Here is a 23826-nt window from a genome sequence, read left to right as displayed (position 1 = left end):
TCTGAAAGTAAATTGTTGTAAACGGCAAGTTACATCTTTTAAGGCAATACACCTCGTTGCTGAAGGCATTACACGTGTTCCCTTTTTAATGCTCTAGGGAATTAAACATAGTCCAAAACTTTCTTTTGTCTTCCATCTGGCAGCAGAAATCTTCCCAATAAATTTACCGATGAACTCTTACTAGTGGCAAATACCTATGGAGTATAGTCCATAAAGTACGCGTGCTTCCCTCGGTTGCTTTTTCCTCTAGAAAATTCTGTTGATTTTTGTGTACACCAGGAATTGGAAAATGGTGGCGATTCATTATTAATGCATTTTAAGTTTTATCCCCTGTAAACATTGCAACAAAATGGTAACCTGTCTCACTAGAAAAACCTTTATTTTTCCTTGTTATGAGAACTTACCTTTACGGGAGAAAATTGGTTATTTATATGTAACTCAATGATACGACTTTACATTGCTAAGGCTGGAATGATAATGAACTCTGTTCGCAATAATAATTACAATGCCATCAGAAACAGTTACCAAACTACCAGAATTGCAAAGAATATCTTTTTTTTCCCCCCCTCTTTTTTTTTTTTTTTCCCCAGTGAGTTATTGTACCTGGCTAATTTCTCCAGCGGTAGTAAAAACACGAACGTCCTTGTTAGTGGCTTTGCACTAAACTGAGGTGTACACGTGTGAAAGTTATTTGGCTGTTTAACTTCTTGCCTTTTGATGTTGCCTGCAGGGAGGGGAGCCCGGGGGTGCTGGGGGTGCCCGGTGGGTGCCAGGCCCGCTCCTGCTCCCAGGCCTGCAGCTCCCGGGCCCCTGGCAGGGCTGGGCGCCATATTTCACGTCCTCAGCTCTGCATAGCCTATTTGGTATAAATTTATGCTTATTCCTCCCCCTCCCCTCTGCCCACCCCCCCCCGGATTATTTCGGGAACCTGAAAAGGCACCTCTGTAATTTACAATTCCTGGCCAAATCAGCATATCTCTAATTGGAAGTAAACAGGGTCAGGGGGACAGAGTTACTTTGAAAGTGATAAGTTGTTTAATTTACAAGGCAAAATTTTAGGTTTCAAGTTTGCATATTGCACCTTTGTAACTTTTGGGTTTGGCTCTCTTTTTTTTTTTCCTTTTTTTCCTTTTTTTTTTTTTTTTTGGTCAAGGGAAGACCTTTGTCAAGCAGACGCGGCTTTCTAACAGAGCAGGGGGTTTTCCTGAGCAGTACATTTTATACGTATTTACAGTTCTCTGGAAATAAGGCTGTAATCTGTGCAGCTCTAAACACACGAATGTAAACATTCATCTCAGAAAAACTTCAGTAAGCAGATTTTTCATGACCATCGTAATTTCAGCAGAGCGGTTAAGTATGCAATGCACCTTTTGCAATTGGCAGTTTGAAGTGATGTGTGTGTGTGTGCGCGCGTGTGTGCATGCAGGGGGGAAGGGTAACTCCACTGAAAGGCAATTGTTTACTCTTTCTAAATATATTTGGCTGCAGGTATTCTTAGACTAGGCCTTTTACAATGAGATGAAAACTACGGTGTGGCTATAGTAAACAGAGCAGAAATCGGCCAGTGACTGCTTGGAATATTTAGAGGCACGAGGGGTTGGGAGAGGGCATCACAAAAGGCAGGAATTAAAAAAAAAAAAAGAAACCCAGGCAGTGGATTGCCATCAGAAATGTTGACTTTGAGTCACACAGTAAACATTACATTGTTGCTTTGTTTTCCTTTTTTTGATTTACGATAAATTATTCTCCCGGGATTGATCGATGAGTGGAATCCTTAAAATTTAATTTGGGAATGATCTAGTATAAATAAAATGCTAATCCAAAGAAAGAAACCAGCAATTATTCATCCTAAACTCTGCTGATTCAGCAACTCAATTATAACTGCCTTTCTCAAGCTGCAAACTTTTCAGGCTGTTTTCAGAGTTGCTGTACCCGTCCTCCCCCCGCCAGAGAGACCTTCCCCCGTCCTCAGCTCTGCCTCCACCTCGGCCTCCGGCCTTTCTCTTTTTTTTTTCTTTCTTTTTTTTTTCTTTCTTTTTTTTTCCCCCCCTTTCTTTTCGAGGGTTTGGGGAGGGGGGGTTGGGGGGGAGGGAGGGAAACAGTTAACGTCCTGAAGCGTATTTCCTCCAAATAAAAACAGTGAACTTACAAACGGAGAGGAAACCACGGATAACTCTGCAATAATTCAAAGTGTATGGAATCAGGAATTTTTTTTTAAACAGTGTTTTTAATTGAAAATAAAGCTAAAGCATGCTTTTCAACAGTGCAAATTTCCATAATTTTGATTTACTGCTTCCATCATCACAATATATTATACCAGCATGTCTTACCGAGGGCTAGACTCTAGAAGTCAGCCTGTTCAACTATTTCGATATTAAGTGCAAATATAGATAATTGCCTCTGATTGTCACGTGCAGTAGAAATGTTTCTGCTACATAAAGAGGATGGCATGGCAAAAAAAAAACAAAAAACAAAAAACAACAAACCCCACGACAACAAATTTCAAGAGATGAGGGTAGAATCGGGAAGTGTAACACGGTTGAAACGCCTGAGTTTTGGTGCCAAAAAAAGCTATGAATAACATGGTCTTCTCGTTTTGTGTATTCTTGCCACTTACGGCCTCTCGTTTCACTTTCTGTGTTGTATTTACTGCTTTGCTATTTCCTCCAGCCAGCGTGAGGGGCTGGACCATAAATTGTGCTGCTAGCCGGGCAAATATTTTAGTTGCTTTGCAAGTTTGTAAGGGGCATGTTCAGACCACAACTTAAGTATGACATTAGTGGGTAACAGTAACCTTATTTAAGACCTCTGGGTGAAACAAAAAGGCTTCCCAATTGCAAAGAGTGGCTGTACAAGTAAAAAGACACCCTTTTACCAAAAATAGAATTCCACATTTATTTACTGGTTTCAGATGAGGCAGCTTTTCCCAGCACTGGGGTCGCAGGCGGACCCCAGCCTTTCCAAACCAGAGAAAAAGGAGTAAGTGCAACTGCTCTTCGAAAAAGACACCCCTGCACCCGAAAACAAAGCTTCCGAAAAGTAGGCTGCTGCCACATTGAATTATAGTGAACCCTTACTGTGCAACCATGTAACTTAACAAACTTTAACTGAATTAACAGTTAGACTTCCATTTTCGAAATCTAGTGCATAAATTTAATGGCTCATTCTAATATTTATTATTCAACCTTTTGACATTTATTTGCAGCAGTTGAATTGAGGTACTGGTGCATTATTAGCATTTAAACAGTAAAGTGTTCCAGCTCTACCATAATAACTGAGTTTAACTTGAGTCTTTAGCCTGAAGTACTCTGTGGAATGTAACCAAAAAAAAAAACAAACCAAAAAACAAAACCCAAATGCAACAGAACCAAAAAAATAAAAAAACCCAAACCAAAACAAAAAACCACTGTCGTAATGGTAAAGAAAATAGTAATCCGGTTTCTGTCTTCACAATGTGATAAAACAGGATTCCAAAAGTGTGTATAGCATTAATGGGCTTGTACAAACCATCCTGCAGAGTTTAAAAAACGTAAGAAAGTTAAAGGTGGTTCAAGAAAATATTTTCCAAACTATTTTATTAATTAAATTTCCTGAATTTGTGGCTAGGTGGAAGAGGTATTGCAGAACCGCCCAGCTGCCATTTCCATACAGGATGGGCCTTGTGAGGTGGTTGGGAATCCTTAGTGGTGTTTAAGGAATAAGCTGGCAACAAATCCCCATCATTGCCAATAATTAGTGATGGTGGACAGGGAAAATTTGCCATGAAATTAAATGGCCTTTTCACTGCTGATGCTACATTGCTGGCTACCCTTTTGCGTCTATTGTTAACTGTAAAATCATCCAGTGTTCCTTCATGTGTCTCGATTTTACCTGTAGGACGTGGGCTTCGAGCTGATTTCAAATTTGGTTTGACTGGAGGAGTCTGCAGTACAGGTCGCTTTCCCAAAACCAGTGTCCTGTAATTTTTTCTCACCCTTGCTCCAAATTTATACTCCCCATCCTCAGGTTTTGGAGTACCTAAAGTGCATGAGAGGACCTGACTCTGAGTCAGCGGGTTTAAGGAAGTGGTTTCTTTCTCAGTGCATGCAGAATCTTCCTTGGCTGTTAATAAAGCGTCCTGGTTATTACTCTCAGTCACACCGTAAAACTCATCCTTAGTATCATTGCACTCACACTTTAGCTTATGTGTTGTAAGGTCAGGCTCATACTCGTCGTTCGCACTGCTGTCCTCTATTTTGATTTTAATGCTGTGCAGGAATGGCAATGTCTTATTGCCTGTATCAGTGCACTGGAGCTCAGCTGCTGCTGCTGCCCCTGGAGAAGCAGCATCCTCCTCAGGATCAGTTTGTAAAGAGGGCAAATCCGTGGCAAATTCAATACAATGAGGGATTTTGGAATCTTTCTCTGAATTTGCTGCCGCTGATGAAAAATCATTATTTAAGAACCTAGCAGCTATTGTATTGTTATCTGCACGGTGTGTAGTAGTTGCTTGAAGGCATTTCCTTGCCTCTCTGAGTATTCTTTGTTGTGGAAATGCATTGTTTGTCTTTGGGCTAGGTGAAGAGGCCCCCTTTGCAACACAGTTAATTGTTAGGTCAGTACTCTTGGCATTATTGGAAAATTCAGAGTGTGGGAATGTGATCTCGGATACCCTATCATCTCTTATCTCCGCGAAGCAGCTCCCCAGGCCGCCGGAGCAGCGCAGCGCCGGGGCGGCGGGAGCCCAGCCGGGGCGGCCCCACTCCTCCGGCAGCTCCGGCTTGACTCCGCCGGCAGCGCCGCGGAGGGCGGGCAGCCCGCCGGGCTCCGCCGGGGCCGGGGCCGGGGGCCGGGGGGCGGCGGCGGCCGCCAGATGGTACAAGAAGTTGGCGTGGACCACGCCGGGCGGGCTGCAGAAGCTGGTGCGCCTGAAGCGGATGCTCTGCACCGAGACCTGGCTGGAGACCGAGCTGGAGTCGGAGTCCGAGGTGCTGTCCTCCTCCTCCTCCTCCTCTTCCTCCTCCTCCTCCTCCTCCTCCTCCTCCGAGCTGCCCTCGCTGGAGTCCGAGGCGCCGCTGCCCTCCTCGTCCTCCTCCTCCTCCTCGTCCTCCTCCTCCGAGCTGCCCTCGCTGGAGCTGGAGAGGCTGGAGCCGCAGTCCGAGTCGTGGGCGGCGCGGCCGGAGCAGCAGCTGGACTCCGAGTCGCTGCTGCCGCTCTCGGGGAAGGCGGGCGGCGGCGGCGGCCCGAAGCCGCGGGGCAGCGGCAGCGGCAGCCGCGGGGCGCCGCGGGGCCGGCAGGGCCTCTGTGCGGCCAGGGGCCGGCGGGCGCCGCCGGGGGGGCCCAGCGGGCCGGCGGCGGCGGCCGCCCCGTGGCGGCGGTGGCGGCGGCGGCAGCGGGCGGGCAGGGGCGGGCGGCCTGCGGCCGGGAGCCGCGGCCGCGCCGCGGCGGCGGGCGGGGGGCGGGCGGCGGGCGGGCGGCGGGAGCGGAGGGGCGCGCAGCCGCCCGCCGCCGGCGCCGTTTCATAGTTTACGGGGGGTTTGCAAGGCGCCCGAGCGATTTCTGGGTAGCTGTGGCCAGTGTATTTACTAAAAATGTGAGGTAGATGAGAGGCCGGTAGCAAGGCTGTGTCCCCCGGACGCAAAGCTTTCCTCCGGATGGGCAGCAGGGGCCGGGGAGAGTCATTCAAACCCAGCCAAAGTTTGTTCTCCTTCCAGAAGCCGGAGAAGGGGTCGGTGGGCGCCAGCTCCGGCCGGAGGTCGGTGGTTGACAGCGCCCGGCTTATTTTCCTCCGTTTCGTCTTAAGGACCCGTTCGGTTTTGCAGGATGTGTAAAGGGCTTCCACGTCCTCTCTGGAGATCAGGGTGCATTTGGCGGCGTGGAAAGCGATGGAGTTGATGGCTTTGAGTTTCCTCAACTCCTCCAGGTCGCAGTGATGCTTTTTTACTTTTAAATGATCCATTCGCTTGTGCACGGTAGTTCGCGGGATGTTTTTGAGCAGGTCTGTAAAAACCTGGGAGAGTGCAAACATTTGCTTTCCTTTAATGATGAGGTAGCCGAGCCTCACGCCATCCACCTCTTCAAAACCCGACTTCAGGTCTCCCATTTCGTGAATTAAATTATTCCCAGCATTTGCAGAGAGAGAGAGAGAGATGAAAAAAAAAAAAAAGAAAAAAAAAAGAAAAAGCCACACACACACAATCCTCAGCCAGATGCTGTATTTGTCTCAAGGCATCCTGCTAATAAAATATAACAAAGGCTGTTATTCCTGGTGAATGAAGTGCCAAACTTTAGACAAAATTAAAAAAATAAATTAAAAAAATACCGTGAGGCTACAATCAATATATAATCTTAAAAATCAGGTTTGCCAAAGTGTTTCTCTAAGTTGCTGCTGAAGATCAGTACCTGTTCCCTTTCATTCCCTGCTTTTCCATTGGAAACTATGATAATGGAATGTGAAGGGAGGAAGAGAAAAGAAATGCAGCTGCTATTCCCGCCGCTGCTTTAGCTACAAATAAAATGACAGAGTGAAGTGAGCTCGTCCGGAGACACCTTCATCAATTAATTCCCCTAAAGCCAACGCTGATTGGACACTCCTGACAGGTGATGCAATAAAAATTGATATTCCACCCCTTCCCCCAAAAAATCTCCCACTAATTAGCATACCCTTATACTGCCACCTCCCCTCCCAAAGTAAATAATACAGTTAGTATATAAATCTTTCTATTAAACAATCCGAGCTCAAACACACTCAGACCTCTCAGACTTCCTCGTCGCTAGCTTCCGAGGGAGGATTTGCATGCTTTTTTCCCTATCGTTTCGTATATTTTTAGCCTGTTTCGGACAAACGTTGCTCTTTTGTGCATGCCGTGAATTTAAAGGACATAAGTCTGATCGTAGCGATGGAAAATCCTCCGGTAACGTAGCCGCTTTAAACTAGCATTTTATTCTGCATTGTGTGGAAAATGAAGCTTAGCGAAAACGTGCAGAACCGCCTGGTATTTCCCTTTCTGAGGCTCCAAAGTTAAACGCTCGGTTGTTAACGAGAGGGAATACTTACATTTTCGAGTTTCTCTTGATTTTCCTCTTCTGCTTAATTAGCTTTTTACAGCCGGGGACTAAGGTTATTTTGCTGCCTGAATATCACGGGTTCCCGCACCGTGATACTGTAACACTTTTTACCGAAATTCTGCCTGTAATATTGCAGGAGGGGGTAGGAGGACGTGGGCTCACGTCAGACCCATAACAAAGCATAGATAAGCCAGAAATGTATACACTTTTCACAATTAACCGTGCTGGATCACTAGCTGGAATGTCCTATAGTCCCAGAGCCCACGTCAGGATTCCTGCGTGCTGATTGCTTCCAGCAGAGAAAGGAGAATGTAAAATATCCAAGGTGCTTCCAAGAGGCTTTACGTAATAACAAAAAAGTGCTGGCACACACAATCTGCGATATTGCAACGGGCTAGGATGCTTCTGGCTCGCAGTTTGCATATTCCGCTCGGAGTAGCCCTGCCGCAGCTTTTGGATGTTCCATTTATAGCAGCCCCTTAAAATCAATTCGAAGAAGCAGCACGAAGGTTTAACCTCTTCTCAGGAACGTTAAATTGTTGGAGTGTCAGGAGCGAGGGTTTCGCAAATGTTGCGATAGCTGCATGCCTCTCCCTTGTCACGTTAAAGTGATGCTGCTTGCGGTTTGCACGTTAGGCGCCGCGAAAAAAAAAATCACCAATCTCTGCCGTGCATCCAGTGTTCCGCTGGATACAAACACGAGCACTTTTATGTATCACTGCACATCCAGAATTAGACATATCCGTGAGATTAATGAGACATCTCATATTTCTGGGACTTGGCAAAAAAAACCAAAAATCGACGGAGGGGCAAAAAAAAAAAAAAATTAAAAAAAATCTTCAATCCCAAACGTCAATATCCACTCCGCGTATTGGCAATATGGTGCGTGGAGTTCGTGTTACCCCGTCAGGTACAGCTAAAATAAAGCGCATAATCACGCTGTAAAAAACGCAGATTTGCACGCCAAGGCGAAATGCAGGCGAGCCCCCAATTTCGCAGGAATTCTAGAGAGAAGTGGGAATTTGGCGAAGTGCATCCGGGAATGGAGGAAGTCTATTCAAGGGAGCCTCTAACTCGGAGGGCTGAGATTTGAAAAGTCAGCCCTGGACTACTGTTGCTCTCAGCGCAGATGTAATCGCCGCTGTTCAACTTAATCCATGTGTGCGCGAACCGCGATGCCTAGTTCTTCCCTTTGAAACCCAGGGATAGTATTCCCATCCGAGCGAGCAGAGCTACGGCAAATTACATTTTGTCCCTCGAATTAAGAAGAGGGGGAAAAAAAAAAAAAAAAAAAGGATCATTGAGTGGATCTCGTGATATTTCAGCCTTTAAACGTAACCGAGAGGCAGCAGTGAACAATGCCTCGGCACAGCTCAGACCATCCGCGGAGTTCGCCTTCCCTCGCCTCGCATCTGGATCCCCCCCATCCTCGCCTTCCTCCCTCTCGCCCGTGCGAGGGGCAGCCTGGGCTGTGCTGAGGCTGGAAGCAAAGTTTCGAGAGAAAACAGCTGCTGGCGCTAAAAAAAAATCATCGCGGTCTTTCTAGAGCTAGAGACAATAAGGTCGTTTAAAAATTCCTCCTGATGTACTTATATGCTGCCAACACCCCCACCCCCTCCCTACTGCTCTCCTCCCCCTGCTTTAAGGTTAAGGCTATGGAGTCAACAGTAAAGGAACAGTAAACTCCGAGAAAGCTGCTCGGAAGATGTTACCAAAAACTGCGATGGGCAGAAAAGTCCTTTATTTGCCAGGTAGTTCAGCTGGGCTGGCTCCCCGTGTAAATCCACGCGTGCCTTCGCACGCAGGGAGCCACGGGCACCCGCGCCCACGTCCTGCCGGTGACAGCCTGGCAGTGGGGATTCGGCAACTTATTTTAAAAAAATGCGTTATTTCTCTTGGTTTGACGCCGCCGCGACCGAACGGTTGAAAGTCGTGGCGGCTTTTCGGCAAAACCTCGATTTCCCCCAAAGGTTGCGGCCATGAGCGCGGGGTCGAGGCAGAGCCAAACGTCGCCGGGGAGAAACCCACCAGGAGCCTCGGGAAATGTCAGACGCCCAAACCTACACATCCCCACCCGCTACTTACACACACTTTCGGCTGCACATCTTTCTCCGCACCTCACACGGAGACCTCTCTCTCTCTACTTCTCCATCGTTTGTTTGGGTTGGGTTGGGGTTTTTTTTTTTTTTTTGGTTGTTTTTGTGTGTGTGCGTGTGTGTGCTTTCCCTTGGCCATCAGCACACGTTGTGTATCCGGGGTCGTCTTCAAGCAGGCTGGGGGGGGAGGTGGGGGGTGGGAGATCCTGATAAAGAGCCGGCGGAGGCCCCTTGCACACGCACACGCACATTAAAGGCAGGGGACTTGAAAATGGATTTGCACGCACACAGGGGATTGCGATCAATAGCCACCAACACTTATGGCTTAGATTGTTAATGGGAAAGCTGGCCAAAAGAATGAAAATGAAAAATTAAAGGTGTCTGGTATCAATTACGTGAAAAGTTATGCAATAATTTACTTACTGGGAGCCGGGGGTGTGTGCCTGCGTGTTGGTGTGTCCGTGTGTATGTCGTGCGTGTGTGTGCAGCCCCAGATGTATATGTAGCCATCTCTCGAAAGCAAGGGAGTTTCTTTGTTAATTTTGTGGACTGTGTCACCCTCGCCGGTGATCAAAGATGAACATGATTAAAGGGATGGCTGTTTGTCTCACATTTCTTACGATAAGGACGCCCGGAGATGCCCGGTTTTGCCAAATACATCTACATGCAAGTAGAGAGAGTTGTGTGTATGGGCGCACACACACACATAGAGACTATCAATCAAACGCACTCCTTTTCACGTTGAGTAGCGTGCAATCTGCAATCTACACTCTATAGGCAGTAGTATTTCAGTCTTGAAGCTGCCTGGCCGAAGGATAAACCTCATTAGAAAAGAAAGAGCAAAATAATATTCATAATACCTCGCTGTAGACCTATTCCCATTTATTGTGAATCGTATACTTTCATTTTTGTAAACTTGCGTTAAAATATATACGCTCGCGGGGAAGTGCTTAACCGCGTCACTCCAGAAAGAAAATGTGTGTAACGTTTAAAATACTCCTTTTACGTGATGTTTTGATTTATTTTCATAGCATGATTATGTTTAAATACCAGTGCAATTCAGCCTGACCTCTTCCTTCTGCAATGAAGTAATGCACACACCATTTACAGTCTTTTAAACGTTTCGCTGGGAAATGCAACAGCGATGTCCACCAGCAGTTGTACTAATGGGGAGAATTCTTTTGAAAATCTTCGGGAAAACCTAAGAGGTCATGTGCATTTTCACACTAGGATTGCCACATTATTAGAGTATTATTATTATTTATTATTATTTGTTAAGTGCTGGACCATGTCTTCAGGTATTGACAAGCATTAAATAAACCTTTTCCTTTCATGATGCTGGGCAGAAATGTGTATTTCAAATGAGAACTTGTTTTCTAACCCTATACCCTGCTTTTAGATATTGCTGGGCATATTTTGCTCAAGGAGGACACAGAAAGAAGCTAGAAGCTATCACAAAGAGTCCAGTAACGTAAATATAATAGGGTCAAAAAACAGTATAATAGGATCCTTCTGCTATTTTAAAGTCAGCCAAATGTGACTGTAATACCTAAAACTTGCCGTAAATTCTAGTATGACAACAAATCACAACGTATAACTAAATCTACTAGGACAAAGAAATGCCAACCATCAGTCTGAAAAGAAAAAATAGTCATAATGTGGCTAACACTCTTATGCCTAGGAGTTTCAGGGTTGGTTTTTTTCTTGATTTTTTTCTTTCTTTTTCTTTTTTTTTCTTTTTTTTAAACAAAGCAGCAATGCAGAGTTCTGCTAAGTGCTTTTTAAGTTGTGGGGTTTTTTTAGTTGGGGGCTGGGGTGTCACTTGCACACTAGAATTTTGTGCAATTTATAATCACCATGGGCTAAGACTATTTCTTGAGTTTCATACTCCTGTTAGTTTTAAAATACTTTTTAGCAGGAGTTTCTGGACACATACTACATGCCATGTTGTTTACTGACCCATAATCAAAATGCAGTGACCTTCTACCCTTTTTTTGCCCCTTGACCCATGCTGAATTCAATGCAGCCTTTATAAATTTGCAAATCCTTGGACGTAAAGGGGATTTGGTGAGGCTTTGTTCTGAAAGGATCCTAAAAGTTTGCATTTTTAATTAGACAAAGGTAAAGCAACAAACATTGGGAAATAAGATCCTCTCCTGCACATAGGTGATTGCTCTTAATTTCTACACTGGGGAACTACATCTTAAAAAACATCCCCTGCAAACTGAAAAGCAGTTGCAAACATAGGAGATCAGGAGGTTATGAATTGCACCAAATTAGCAATGTGGTACAAATCACTTTCATGACGTAAGGGATGGCCAGGCCAGTCTTCCGGCGCTCCTCATCTCCAAGGACCGTGTGGATCCTGGTGACCCGGGGAGAGGGGAGAGCCAGCGATTTCATCTGGAGCTACAGGCGCATTCCCTTATCTCCTTTGCTATCAGTGAGTTTAAAGGACACCGTAATTATGATGGTGATAAAACAATGCCCGCTTATGTGTGCTGAATAAATAAAGAATGTTTACAGCCCCAGAATGTTTCAATTCCAATTAAACACGATCAAAGAAAAGCCCCTCTCTATCTCCTTCCCTCCTTCCCTCTTTCCCTCTCTCTTTCCCTCCCTCCCTCCCTCTCGCCCCACGATTTACCTTGTTGGTTGTAATATGGCCCTATGAAATAAACCCACTTTCCAGTTTGCTATTAAGGCCACATCGGGAGGAGGGGGAGGTGGAGGAGAGTGAGACAACACGAACTCCTGGTCCCACAATTACTTGGGTCGTCTGCATCCTCTTTTTTTTTAAAATGTATTTATTTATTTATTTGTTTGTTTTTCAATTGGCAAAGGTGTGATGATGCGGGGGGGGGAAAAGCACTTAAGGACCCCGCTCCAACCACCGGCCCGAGGGAGTTGGGCTGAATTAATCCATCACCCTTGGGCGCTGGAGGAAGTGGGGGCTGTCGTGTCCCCCCCCCCTCGCAACCCCGGGGAGTGGGGTCTTCCCACCGCTCCTCTCCCCTCTGCGGCGGGGAGCCCTGGAAACGGGAGCTTGAAAACGCATCCCGCACGCTAAGACACAAGGGTCATTTCAAATATTCATTGTATCAGCAAATCTCATCATAATCAGATTAAAGCAAGGTTTGGGGGGGAATTGCCTGTGCAGCTGGGTGCGAAACACCGACTGGACCACAAAGAGAGCAGAAAAAGGGTTCCTCTCTCCTGCCTCGGTCGCACGAGGGGAGAAAACGAAAAGCAGTAATTTTTTCGAGAAAGGGACACTTTAGAGAGCTGTGATTCTCCATTCCACCCTGGGTAGCACGTTCCTCTCAGAGGTTGTTTCCCGTTGAACTTTACGCTTAGTATTTCTATACGATGCTCTTATTTATTTGTTTGCTTTAAACTCCAGACAGAGACGATTCCCGCTGCAGGGCACACTGAGGTAGATTTTCTTCAGGCCGGTTTGCTTTCAGCTTATCTAAGCTGAGGGAACGGCTTTTCTACATTCAGGCTTTAAAATGTATATTTCATTGAGTTGTCCGGGGTGAGATGTTTACATCCACGTTGTGGAAGTGAGTGAGGAGCTGAGTGCGTTTTCAGGTCTGCTAGATAGACGCAGGCCCTTTTCCTTTTGAAAGTTTAGACCTCCAATACCCTCAATTCTACTGGCAGAATTAGGATGGACTTGGAGGGTCCTAAACGTGACCACTCACTAAGGCGGGGGGCTACAGCTTGCAACAACGTGCTCGGCAACTTAATCTTACGCTAAAAAGCGCAGAGAGAAAAAAAGAAGGGAATACAAACTCTCCCGACATTTGTAGTCACTTCCAAGGTGGACCGTGCATTCTACAGCTGATGGGAACGTGTGTGTTTTGGAGCAAAAAGGAGAGAAGGTAAGCGTTTGTCCTTGTCTCCGCCACTTCGGGTAGAAACAATGAAAGAACAAAGGGAACCACTTCTCCGTGTGAACACTTCGCGTTTTCCTCCCCCGTTTGAGTCTCGTTGCAGAGGGCTGGCGGGGGGGACGGGACGGGACGGGACGGGACGACGACTCGCTTAAACTTTACCTTTAGAGGCTGGGCGGCGGCGGCGGGGGTGCGAGGGACAGCGAGAAAGTTGCGGAGCGATTTAAATAACACCCCCCCCCCCCCCCGCCCCGTTCACCGCCGCAGCAGAGAGTCGCCGGTTCCATGGCTCTGAACTCACCGCAGAGCCCCCGCCAGGGCCAGCCGCGGCCAGCGGGAGCGGCAGCGGGGCCAGGGCCGTCCCCGGGCCGGGAGCTGGGTGTGCGGGGAGCCGCGGCGGGAAGGACGGATCTCCCTGGTAACCGGCGAGGCGGCGAGAGAGGAGAGCGGAGGTTAGGAGGCGGCGGCGGCGGAGGAGGTGTGTGGGGGGGAATAAAAGTCTGCAATTATTTGCAAATCAAATAAATTGCATCAAAGAGCAAAGAGCGGGCGGGGGAGGGGGTGTGTGCAAACAAACACCGGCGGCGCGCGCGCGGCCTCGCCACGGACCGTTACAAAGGGCGGCAGGGCCGGGCCAGGCCTTGTCCCGTCCCCCGGCCCCGCCGCCCGCCCGGGACGCACAGCCCCGGTGTTTACAGCCGGGACGGGCGGCAGCCCCGGATTGCTGTGAGGGAAGCGCGGGGCCAAGCCGGGCGCTGTGGCGGTGGGTCCCGCCCGTCCGCCGAGGCGCCGCCCGCCATTGGCGCGGGGGCTCTCGGCCGCTGACCTTTCACCCCGCGCCCCCCCCCCCGCCGCTTCCTTTGCCGCCCGACCACTCTCCTACCCACAATTCCCCGCGCCGGCCGCGCGCGAGCCTCCCCCCTCGTCCCCCTCCGCTTCCCTCCGCCATCCCGGGAAAAACCGGGAGCGGCGGCGCCGCGGGAGTGGGCCGCGTTTGGACGGGGCGGGAGGCGGCTGGAGCTGCGGGGGAATCCCCTCAGGGACCGTCACCTGCGCGGGGGGGGACACACCGAAACCCGCCGGGCACGCGTGGGAGCGGCGGGGAGGAGGGGAGGCGGAGGCCTGGTCGGCAGGGGCGGGGGTGAGGGCCCCACCTGCCCGGGACTGGGGGAAGGCAGGGCGCCGGGAAGGGGATTTGCCTGTTGAATATGGCTGGGGGACGTTAATCTCGTGCTTTAAAGTACCTTGTCAGTGGCTTTAAGGAAATGAAATGTGACATTAATCAAATCGCACAAATGTAAACATTTATAAGTTAAATCCTAATATTATGCAATTATTTAAATCAAGACGTGTTTTTTTTTCCTCGGTGTCGTGCTGTAGCTCCCGCTCTCTTCCTCACGCACTTTTGAGTTTCCCGCTGGATCCTGGCGTCCCCTTTCTCGCCGGATCCCAGTGTCCCTTTTCCTGCTGGATACCAGCGTCCCCTTTCCCGCTGTCTGGTGCTTTTAGTGTGGCAGCCAGGAATGCGCCGTCCTGCTGGACTTTGGCTCGCAGGGGCCAAAGTTGGCAGCACTACCGCTTACGTAGGGTTCAGTCTCCAAACCAAGCCCGTGGAGATTTAAAAAGCAGTATGCTTTGCATCAATTTGAGGACAAAATCCTCAAATAATGCCTGGGGTTGGGACTGTTTGGGTTTGGTGTTTTCTTTCCCCTTCGTGGGTGCGTGAAACATGTGATCCCGCATGGAAACTTGAGGAGGAGGATAAAGTGTGGAGAGATGCCTTCGCAGCCTCGGCGGGGTTTTTAGGCGAGGTGACATGTGGAAGAGCCACTAATGGCGAGTTGGGAGCGAGGGACACGGCCGGGCTAGCAGCAGGTCCAAGGAGCCCGGGCAGATGGGGCACAGCGAGCGGGGCAGGAGGGCTCGCATAGGCAGCCCCAAGCCAGCTCGGGAGGGCTGCAGGTAGCCTGCCAGAGTGGGCTGCCGCCTGGCCACGAGGGCGACTTTCGGGAAAGGCAGCAAAGGCGAGGAGACTCTGTGAGGCTGTTGTCCGCCCCCCCCGCCCCGTCTTCTTCCTCGTCCCTCCCGGTCCTCCCCGTTCGCCTCTCCCGGTGGGGAGAAGGGGGATCCGGGGGTCAGGGAGGAGAACAATGCTTCTATGCGCAGCACCGTCCCCTGAAGGGAAGGAGCGGGCACTGCAGCCCGCGGGTCGGGGCGCCTCTGTAGTGCTGCCTCCTCTCCTGCGGGTAGTGCTCATGGCCTGCGAGGGGACGGACGGACGGACGGACCGACGGACGGGCAGGCGGGCGGGCGGGAGGTCAGGGGCAGCCGGCGGAGGGGTGAGGGGCTACCGTAGGCCGGCCCTTGCCCGCACCGCCGACCCCGGGATAGGGTCGGGAGCGGGAGCTGGCGGCGGGCCAGCCGGGGCAGACCCACTCGCCCCTTCGGCAAAGGCTCTGGCGCCGGGGGCGGGAGAGTTTTGGGGGTGAGCGGCTGAGAGAGAGAGAGAGAGAGAGAGTAAATCCCTGGGTGCCCTCGTCAGCGCGGCGCGGAACGGGCGGGCTTGCCCGGGGGATTCCAAGGGTGAGCGAGGGTCTCCCGGCAGCGGGGGGAGGGGGCTCCGGGCAGGCTGCTGTAGGGAACACGGAGGGGGCCGCGCCGGCCGGGGTGGGAGCCCCCCCGCGGTCCCCGGCCGCAGGGAAGCGGGGCCGGGCGGCGGCGGCGGGGCCGGTGGAAGTTCGTCCGGGGCTCCCGCTCCTCCCGGCGCTCCCCATTGTTCCCTCGCCGCCTCCTTCGCGCCGCTTTCCGCCGGCGGAGCGAGGGAAGAAGGGACGAGCTCCCGCCGAGGGGCTGCGCTCGCCGGGGTGCGCTCGGGGGGCTTCTGCGAGAAAAGGGGCACATAAGTAGAGAGGAGACTTTAGAAGTGCCTTCCACTGAGGGAGCTGCTGGGAGGCTGTAGCTCACGTGTTACATGAAAGGTAAAAAAAAAACCCCAAACCAACCCAAACCCTCCCCCCACCCCCAACAACCCGCTACCGCGGTGGATTTATACATAAAGTAACATCTGTTTGTGGGTGGATTTTAGAACTGGGCTTCCTAAAGAAATCGGGAGAAACTGCTCCGAACCACTGGACTTGGAATAATAAATGTAGCCAAAGAGAATTTTGGAAGGAACTCGTCTTAATGGTCTGTTTATAAAAAATGAAGATTAATCTTATCCTGTTTTTCATATAAGCACCGTGTTGTCTGGATTTTATTTTTTTCCCCAAGTGATTGTTATGTGTTTGTTTGAGATATTTTTAAAGATTGGTTTTGTAGGAAAAGTGTTTGTGTCTCTTTCATTTTCCCCTGAAAATAATTAGAAATTAAATTTTTTTTGGTACGCTATTTCGGACCTGAACTTTCTCATGCATTTACATAGAGGAGAATTGACTAGCTTGATGTTCAAGAAAATTTCCAACAAGTGCCCTTGATCTTATAAGGGAAAAAATATGTCTTTGCACGTTGTGTCTGGAAGATTAAATCAAAACGGGTAGGGGCTCATATTTGTGATGAGGAAAGAATTTCTAGAGAACTAGTTATTTTAAGAAAATCCTTTCTAGGAGAACTGTGATTATTTTTAGCAAGTTATCTCCGAGTACGTGAGAATTTATTTTAAAAGATTAGAAGTGATGTCTAGCTTTATTTTTTATTATCTTATTAAATATATCGCCAAGAAATTACCGTTTTGCACAGATCGTGAGCAGCAAGTAAAAGAAGTTAAAGGACGGTGTTTATGGATATCACCTAGCTGAAAATAATTCTGAAGTGACTTTCCTCCCCCCACGCACACTTGGGAAGTTGCATGCTTGCAGTCATTGTTTAAGATAATACAGTTTGGGACTTTTCTTTCACTCTTTGTAAACTTGCGGGCTTTTGTGGGACTCCTCCAAATAAAAGCTCAATTCAGTTTAGATGGTAAAAAGCATCTATGTTATTCGAAAGCTGAAGATGCAAGTAATATTTAATAGGAAAACATCACCCTGGTAATATCTAAAGGCATTAACTTTAAGATCGAGGAAAGAAAGATTTTTTTTTGTTTTGTTTTGTTTTACTTCTCCTACTTGAGTATTCCGGAGATGGATTTACTCTTGATTGCTGCTTGGCAATTTTTAAAAGGTAACTACAAATTTAGAAAGCGTCATTCAAAAGGACATTTAATGCTCTCGTATTTACTAAAACAATATATTGCTATTTGAAAACTATCTTATTGAAAGGGAAGATTAAAAAAAATGGTCAGAGAGAGACCGTTTGTTGCCATTCTTCATTGCTCTTTATTTTGTATTTGTGCGGAATGTGTTGACGTATTTAATATATTAAGTTTTTTCACAAAGGAGCATTGTTGTTACTTTTAATTGGGAAGTACCACGATATAAAAATTACCCACATTCCCGGCTCTGAAGTACCATAGTAAGATTGACAAAAAGTGATCCGAGGCTTGCGCGCTTAATTCGCCAGGAATGTTAAGCTTCCCAGATACACCCTATGTGGTCAAGTTAGACTTGTGCTCTTAGACAGTTTTTAATGGTCAAAATCGTACCTAGAGGAAATGTATGTATGTATATATATGTGTAATTGAAATTAGATGGTAACTAGCAGTGGGAACGGAGCTCATTGATCGAAAGACTTTTTTTTTTTTATTGCATTTGGCAACCTCTTTCTTTCAGAGACACAATACAATTAATTAACATATTCTGGGGCGTGTTTTTGAGATTGGGAAGTGGTGGCCCCTTGTTGAGAAGAAAACACTTTAAATAAAAAAGTAACATTGTTTTGTCCAAATGGTACTGGGAAAAGCAGAGTAGTATTGCTTATACAGCCCACGGATGCGGTTGATTTACTTCAATTTGCTTTAGCATATAACAAACCAGCTTTTCCTTTCCCACGCCTATATTAGATATATGTGTTTTGTTTATACAAATCCATCTAAAATAGGTCTGTATTTAAGATATTTGATGGGAAATTCAGCATGTAATTTCTCGTATTTAATACGTAGCACAGATACCATTCCTAAATCGAAATCAAATAAATGTGACCTGTGACACAACACAGTATCACACTGCTGATCGCAACACAACGAACATGAAAAAGGGCTATTAATTTATATGGAATGTTAATTTAGCAAATCCTACATAGAGATATGCCCATAGAAGAAAAGTAATGTGAGGCTTGGTTTTGGAGTGATGCTATGTAAATGTATTTAATAAAAATCCAATTAATTAACACATACCTCACAAAAATCCAAACTTTGAAATGAAGTATTCTTCTTTAAAGAAAAGCCCCGTGTTACGTTTAAGTTGCATATAATCTAAATTCCAGAGTTTACTAACACAGCATTTCAGGGCTTAATACAACATTAATATCCAATATGGTTTGCTAGAAGTTTATTTCAGGTTCTTTTGTATTATACTGTAATTATCATTACTTAGACTTGACTCACATAAAAATGTGGTTAACATTTAAATACCTTTTTAATGTAGAGAGTTATAAATTAACTGTCACTTTTAAATCTTTACCTTCTATCACTTAGGGAATGTTAAATCTTTAAAAGGAAATAATCACGGTGCTCAAAAACACCCTGTGCTTGGATTCCTTTATTTAGAATTTTGGGTTGAGATTGTTCATTCAAAGAAAATCCCTTGTTTCATGTTTACTGTAAACCTCAGTCTGAAATTAACATTTAAATGCCAACATTAGTAACGAAAGCAGTACTTGAAAACCACCAATTTTATCCATTGCTGCTAGTTAAGTGGAATTTACCAAAGTCTCCAAAGGTGATAATACAATTAAAAGCAAGAAAATGAATACAATAGTTGGTGGAATTACTTCCCCCTTTCTTTGCAGTCTAAAGAATTACAAAATTTGTAATTACGTTTGCACAATAGAAAATAGCACAACGTATGAAGAGGCATGGTGTCCAGGAGATGCACTGACATGACCTTGGATGCTGCTACCTGTACTTGCATAACATGTAAATACAGAGCACGCAAACTCCTGCCTGAGCTGTGACTACATGTTAAATGTTGAAACTTTTTCATTATTCAATGCATTGCATTTGGATATGTGTTAAAACACAGATTTGAGCAGTATATTAAAGAGTAAGAGGAGAAAGAAAACTTCACTCTTTCCTCGCTATAATTTAAGAGTAAGCATGTAAAGATACATTACCATTTTTAATATGGGTTCTGTAGACATGCTGTATCCTTCATAATTGAACATGGATAGAAATAATTTGTTGGATCTAAGGCAGACTGCCATTTAAAACACACTGCGTGCAAAGGTCAACACACAAGAGTCGCATTTTATTTTGTGTAAAGTGACCATTTTGCTGCTGCCTTCCCACAAATGAAGCAAATACCCACGATTAGAATGTATTTCAGTGAAGACTGTTAATGATTTAAACCCACATAAACAAAAGGCAGACAAGCATCAATGTATTTTAAATGGATAATCAGGAGATGTATTATTCTGCCTATTGAGTATCACTAAGTTATTGTAATTTTCCTGTTTTCAGTTGCATCTGTTTAGCTGCAGCACATGTCCTTTTGCACATAGGTAAAGATCAAAGCTTTCTCAGCAAAGACTCAATCTGAAAATGGAGTAAAAATTGCTGTGAGAAATTTGCTTTCTGGAAAGAAGTGAGTTACCCCACTCTACAGCTCCAAGTTGCAATATCAATTCATGTTTTCTAATATAGTATGCATTTTATATAAAGTCTGTTTTTTCTGTTATTCCTGGAAGACTCTTCTGATGATTATATCCAACTGGTAATGCGGTTTTGTAAATGAAAGACTTTTTCTTGTTCAATGCTTTGTTTCATTCACTAAACGTACCATATGATTTTGCACGTTTTAAGAAAAAAATATAGTGAAATTTAAAGCAAGTACTCCAAAATCTTGGCATCATTGTTAGAACTGATTGATTGGTGGTAAAAATTTAAGGTGAATACCTCTTTATTTTTGTTAATGAAGCTAAAGTGCTATGTGCCAATGTATGTTAACGTTTTTTTGAGGAATTCCTTAAACTTTTAAAAACAATTTGCATTGGAGAGTGTAATTTTCTTTCACTTATGCATTCACTCTATTTGAAAAAGGATATAAAATCTAAAAAAATCTCAAAACATATGATGTCCTTGCATGTTTCTTACAATCTAACTTGTTTAGCTTCTAGGTTTTGTAGATTCCTTTTAAGAGAATTGGATTTTCTCCTTGCATTTATATAAACAATGAAATTATTCATTCTTACTCACTGGATTATATTCCTCTCTAATTATTTTAATCTCTTATATATCACTATAAGAAGGACAGGCTTTTTTTTTTTTTTCAAACAAGAAAATTGGCCTTCTGTGTCATGTCAGTGCTTATTAAATACTACAATCATAAGAACATATATGCTACAAGATTTTATGTTCTGATTCCATAGCTGTTATAGGCTTACTGTTTGCAGTATTTATTCAGTGGTAACGCATTTCTTTTCCTATTTTGCATTTCAAAGGTCTTCTCTAAATGATTGTTTTACAGAACTATCAAAAGGTTATCTAAATTTTTCCATCAAATATTACACAGTACCATAAGGCGGTAGTCACGGAGTTTCTTTCAGTCCACGTACATTCTTTCTGTAGAAAGAATTAAACAGAAATCCATAAAAAAATACAACAAATGTTTCATTAAATAACTGAACATATTGACTGAATTTTGACCAAAGCAAAATTTCAGACTGTTCACTACTGAGCTGGTGTGTTACATGGTGTGAGATTAAAATATTTTTATTTGAAAACTATACAGTAGGCTTTTCACGAATATACTCTTGTTGCTGTCATGCAGCTTTAATCAAGTTGTTGCAAAGTGATTCATTTTTTTGGGGTGATGTTTCTTTAAAAATTGAGCCTTAAAATAGCTAGCATTAAAAAAAAAAAAGACCCGGGAATTGTACTAGTTGCTTTTCAAAGCAGAAATTGCAGGAAGACCTTCTCAATGAATTAAAAAGAAAAAAAGCTCTGAGAAAAATTTACAATTGTTTGTTATAATACAAGTTTTTCTAAATGTATACATTCATCCAACAAATTAAAATATATTTAATATATTTCCATTTTTAAAGGATATTTATTTTAATTTACCTGTCAGGGAAATAAAGGACAGATTTGCTGCTGTACCATGATTTTTTTTTTTTTGTCAGGGTTAACAGAATCATTGAGAATGCTTTTTAAATTAGATGTCATTTTCTTGACAAGAATGAAGAAGGGCTGGGACACTGTATCTATCAGCTTCAAATAATTTGCTTTTTTTTTAAACACCGGGATATATTAATTGCTTTATTTCCTTACAAAGTAATTGCTTGCACCTGCAATTTTCAGGGTTATTTTTACAAGCTTTAAAAGTAATAAAAATAATGTTGTAAGTATGTTTTATAATGTAAATAGTTTTATGTTCAAATTTGTATTCAGTGTTGAGATAGGACATTTGGGTGTGGGGCGTTTTTGAGAGCAATCTCTGAGTGATTTTACACAAACTGAAACATACTACATTCCAGTCCCCCCACCCCCGCTTTTTTTACATGTGCCTTAAAAATTTCTAAACTCTCAAGGACACTGGAACATACATTTACAGATAAATGTTTAGAATGTGTCTCAAATGGCTGTGTTAATCGCGTGTTTGGCTGGGCCCTTCATCTAGGAAGCGACCTTCATCATTCCTTTTTTGCCTGCTCTCCATTCTTCCTCTATCTAAATAATTTTACTTAAAACTTTAAAGGAGAGAAAAGAGCTTGACCTAAGATATCCTGCATAAAACTGCAGGCTCAGATGTCTCTAGGGGGTAGAGAGTTGGGCACATCCCACTTCTCCCTTCCATGTAGCAGTTCGTCATTCTCCCATACACAAGTGCAGATGTTTTACTAGTTAACAATGTATAAAATATAACCTGCATATATATATAGGCCTAGGTAGCAATGTGTCCAGGAATGTACATAATTCAGTAGTGATTTGTACAGATACCATATCAACGAAGCTGCCCTTGCAAAATCATAATGACAAATATAGTCCATGCACAAATTCTGTTTCTCTGCCTTTTAGCATGATAATGAAGATAAATCAACGATACCTCCCTTGGCCAACACGAAATAAATAAATAAACAAATAAATGCTGGCCCTGGGGCAAGTGAGTGAGCAGAATTTTGCAAGGCTGCATTTAATTTCTCTGTGCTCCTAACAATCACCACAATTAGTTCCTTCTGCTACAGGCATACCTGCTTACAATGGAGGATTGAATAGCCTGAGATTTTCCTCTCTGCTGACCACCTCAGATCTCTCTCCCCCCAGGTTTTTTTTTTCTTTTTTTTTTCCCCGCCCTCAATTAAAAGAGACAACAGAACTGTTTTACTAACTACCCCACCCCCTCCAAATCGCCCAACTTCTAGAAAGGCATATCCACCTCTAAGTAAAAGTAGAGAACAGCTGTGTTGAAGAATATGTTTGTTTTTGTGTCTCTGTGGCCTCCCTGGTTTCTCTATTTGTCATATCTTCTCTTCAGCATCACTTTCACTGCTGGGGCGGCAACAGCCCCGCAGCGCTGCATCCGCACGGCGACTTTTGGGGGGAGAAGAAAGAGCGGGATTAATAATGCATTAGTTTCACAGCCCCATCGATGGGAAAATAAACAAAATAGGAAAAGTTGTGGCGAGGGCAGGGAAGTGGCGTAATCGCGAGAATGCATTAGTCCTGCAGGCACACCGAGGGGATATAAACAGGATAATAAAAGTTGGGAGCGGGAATGCATTAGTCCTGCAGTCACATCGGGGGAAAATAAACAAGATAGTAAAAATGATTTCTGCGGGGCGGGATGGGAGGGCGGGAATGGGGCGCGTCCTCCGGCCTTCCTGAAGGGGGCATGAGCGGTGACATCGCGGGTGGGAGCGGGGCGCATGTCTGCCGCCTCCCCCGCCCCCCCCACACACCCAGGGGAGGGGGGCAGCAATAAGCCCGGCTAACGCTCGCCCGGGCTGGGGAAGGCAGGCGGTTCCGCACGGGGCTGTCCCGCCAGGCGCGCCCGGCGGCCCGGCCGTTGGGGTTAGGCCGGCCGGGGGAGGTGGGGAAGGGCGAGCGCCATGGCTCGCCCAGGGGACGGAGAGTGGCAGCAGGCCGAGGTGGGTGCCGGGGCGCCGGGCGGGCCGGGTCGGGCCGGGCCATCAGGTGCCGGTAGCGGCGCTTCCGGGCGGGCGGAGGCGAGGCGAGGGGCGGGCGGGCCTGGCGGGGCCCCGCTGGCCTCGCGCACGCTCTCTCGTGCGCGGCGGTTGGAGCCGTTGCGGGCGCGAGGCGGGGAGGGGGGGGGGCGCGCGCGCTCTCAGCGGCGGCTCACGTTCCCTTGGGCGGCTCGTGAACCATCGCGAGGAGGCCCAGGCCGAGGCCTATCCACCCCCCCCCTCCGCTGGCGGGGCGCACTGCGCCTGCGCGCCGGCCCCGCTCCCTCGCCTGTCTGCCTGCCCTGCCGTGGGGTGTCCTCCTCAGCGCGCCGCCGCCGGGCCGCCCCTGCCTGCCGCCCTCCCTCCCTGACTGATATCAGCCTGGCCGGTTGGTCGGGCGGGGGCGAGAAGAGGCGCTCAGCCAGCGGTCATGGGCCCTAAATCATCGCCGTGGCGGCGGTGGCGGCGGCGGCGGCTGAGTGACTGAGGGGAGACACCGCCGGGGGAGGGAGCAGGCAGGGGGTGAAGCGTGTGTGTGTGTGCGTGTGTGTTGTTGACGACGGTGTTTT

At 46.5% G+C, this 23826-nt stretch overlaps 2 protein-coding genes and 1 long non-coding RNA gene across 5 annotated transcripts in view; 1 reads left to right on the top strand and 2 right to left on the bottom strand.

Moving 5' to 3' along the window:
* Nucleotides 1–2457: 2457 nt before the first annotated feature.
* On the bottom strand, nucleotides 2458–9232 carry SKIDA1 (SKI/DACH domain containing 1). The gene has a single exon (XM_063324683.1). The coding sequence runs from the start codon at nucleotides 6080–6082 to the stop codon at nucleotides 3578–3580; it is 2505 nt and encodes an 834-aa protein (XP_063180753.1). The 5' UTR covers nucleotides 6083–9232; the 3' UTR covers nucleotides 2458–3577.
* Nucleotides 9233–13328: 4096 nt separating this feature from the next.
* Nucleotides 13329–23826, top strand: part of MLLT10 (MLLT10 histone lysine methyltransferase DOT1L cofactor) — a 148178-nt gene continuing 137680 nt past the window's right edge. The window contains exon 1 of one of the 2 annotated variants that reach the window (XM_063324681.1): nucleotides 13329–13520. Coding sequence is in view for 1 of the 2 variants with exons in the window: in XM_063324679.1 (XP_063180749.1) it covers nucleotides 23183–23221 (39 nt within the window). In the remaining variant the exon portion in view is untranslated. Of the gene's footprint in view, nucleotides 13521–23127; nucleotides 23222–23826 lie in introns of those variants that run through there. The other variant, XM_063324679.1, reaches the window with a different exon arrangement.
* Nucleotides 17059–23560, bottom strand: LOC134511149 (uncharacterized). Of its 2 annotated transcripts, XR_010069809.1 has the most exons (4): nucleotides 23434–23560; nucleotides 22510–22664; nucleotides 20650–20696; nucleotides 17059–19670 (listed from the first exon to the last, which is right to left on the bottom strand). It is a non-coding gene; the product is annotated as an uncharacterized LOC134511149 (long non-coding RNA). The 2 variants fall into 2 exon arrangements; XR_010069808.1 differs by having other exon boundaries at nucleotides 17059–20696.

The sequence above is a fragment of the Chroicocephalus ridibundus genome, chromosome 2 (genome assembly GCF_963924245.1).
Source record: "Chroicocephalus ridibundus chromosome 2, bChrRid1.1, whole genome shotgun sequence".
Taxonomy (NCBI): Eukaryota; Metazoa; Chordata; class Aves; order Charadriiformes; family Laridae; genus Chroicocephalus; species Chroicocephalus ridibundus.
This window is presented reverse-complemented; position numbering and strand designations above follow the sequence as displayed.

Bases quoted from the DNA above. Each gene is read 5' to 3' on its own strand.
- SKIDA1 (XM_063324683.1), bottom strand. From the start codon at position 6,082: ATGGGAGACCTGAAGTCGGGTTTTGAAGAGGTGGATGGCGTGAGGCTC.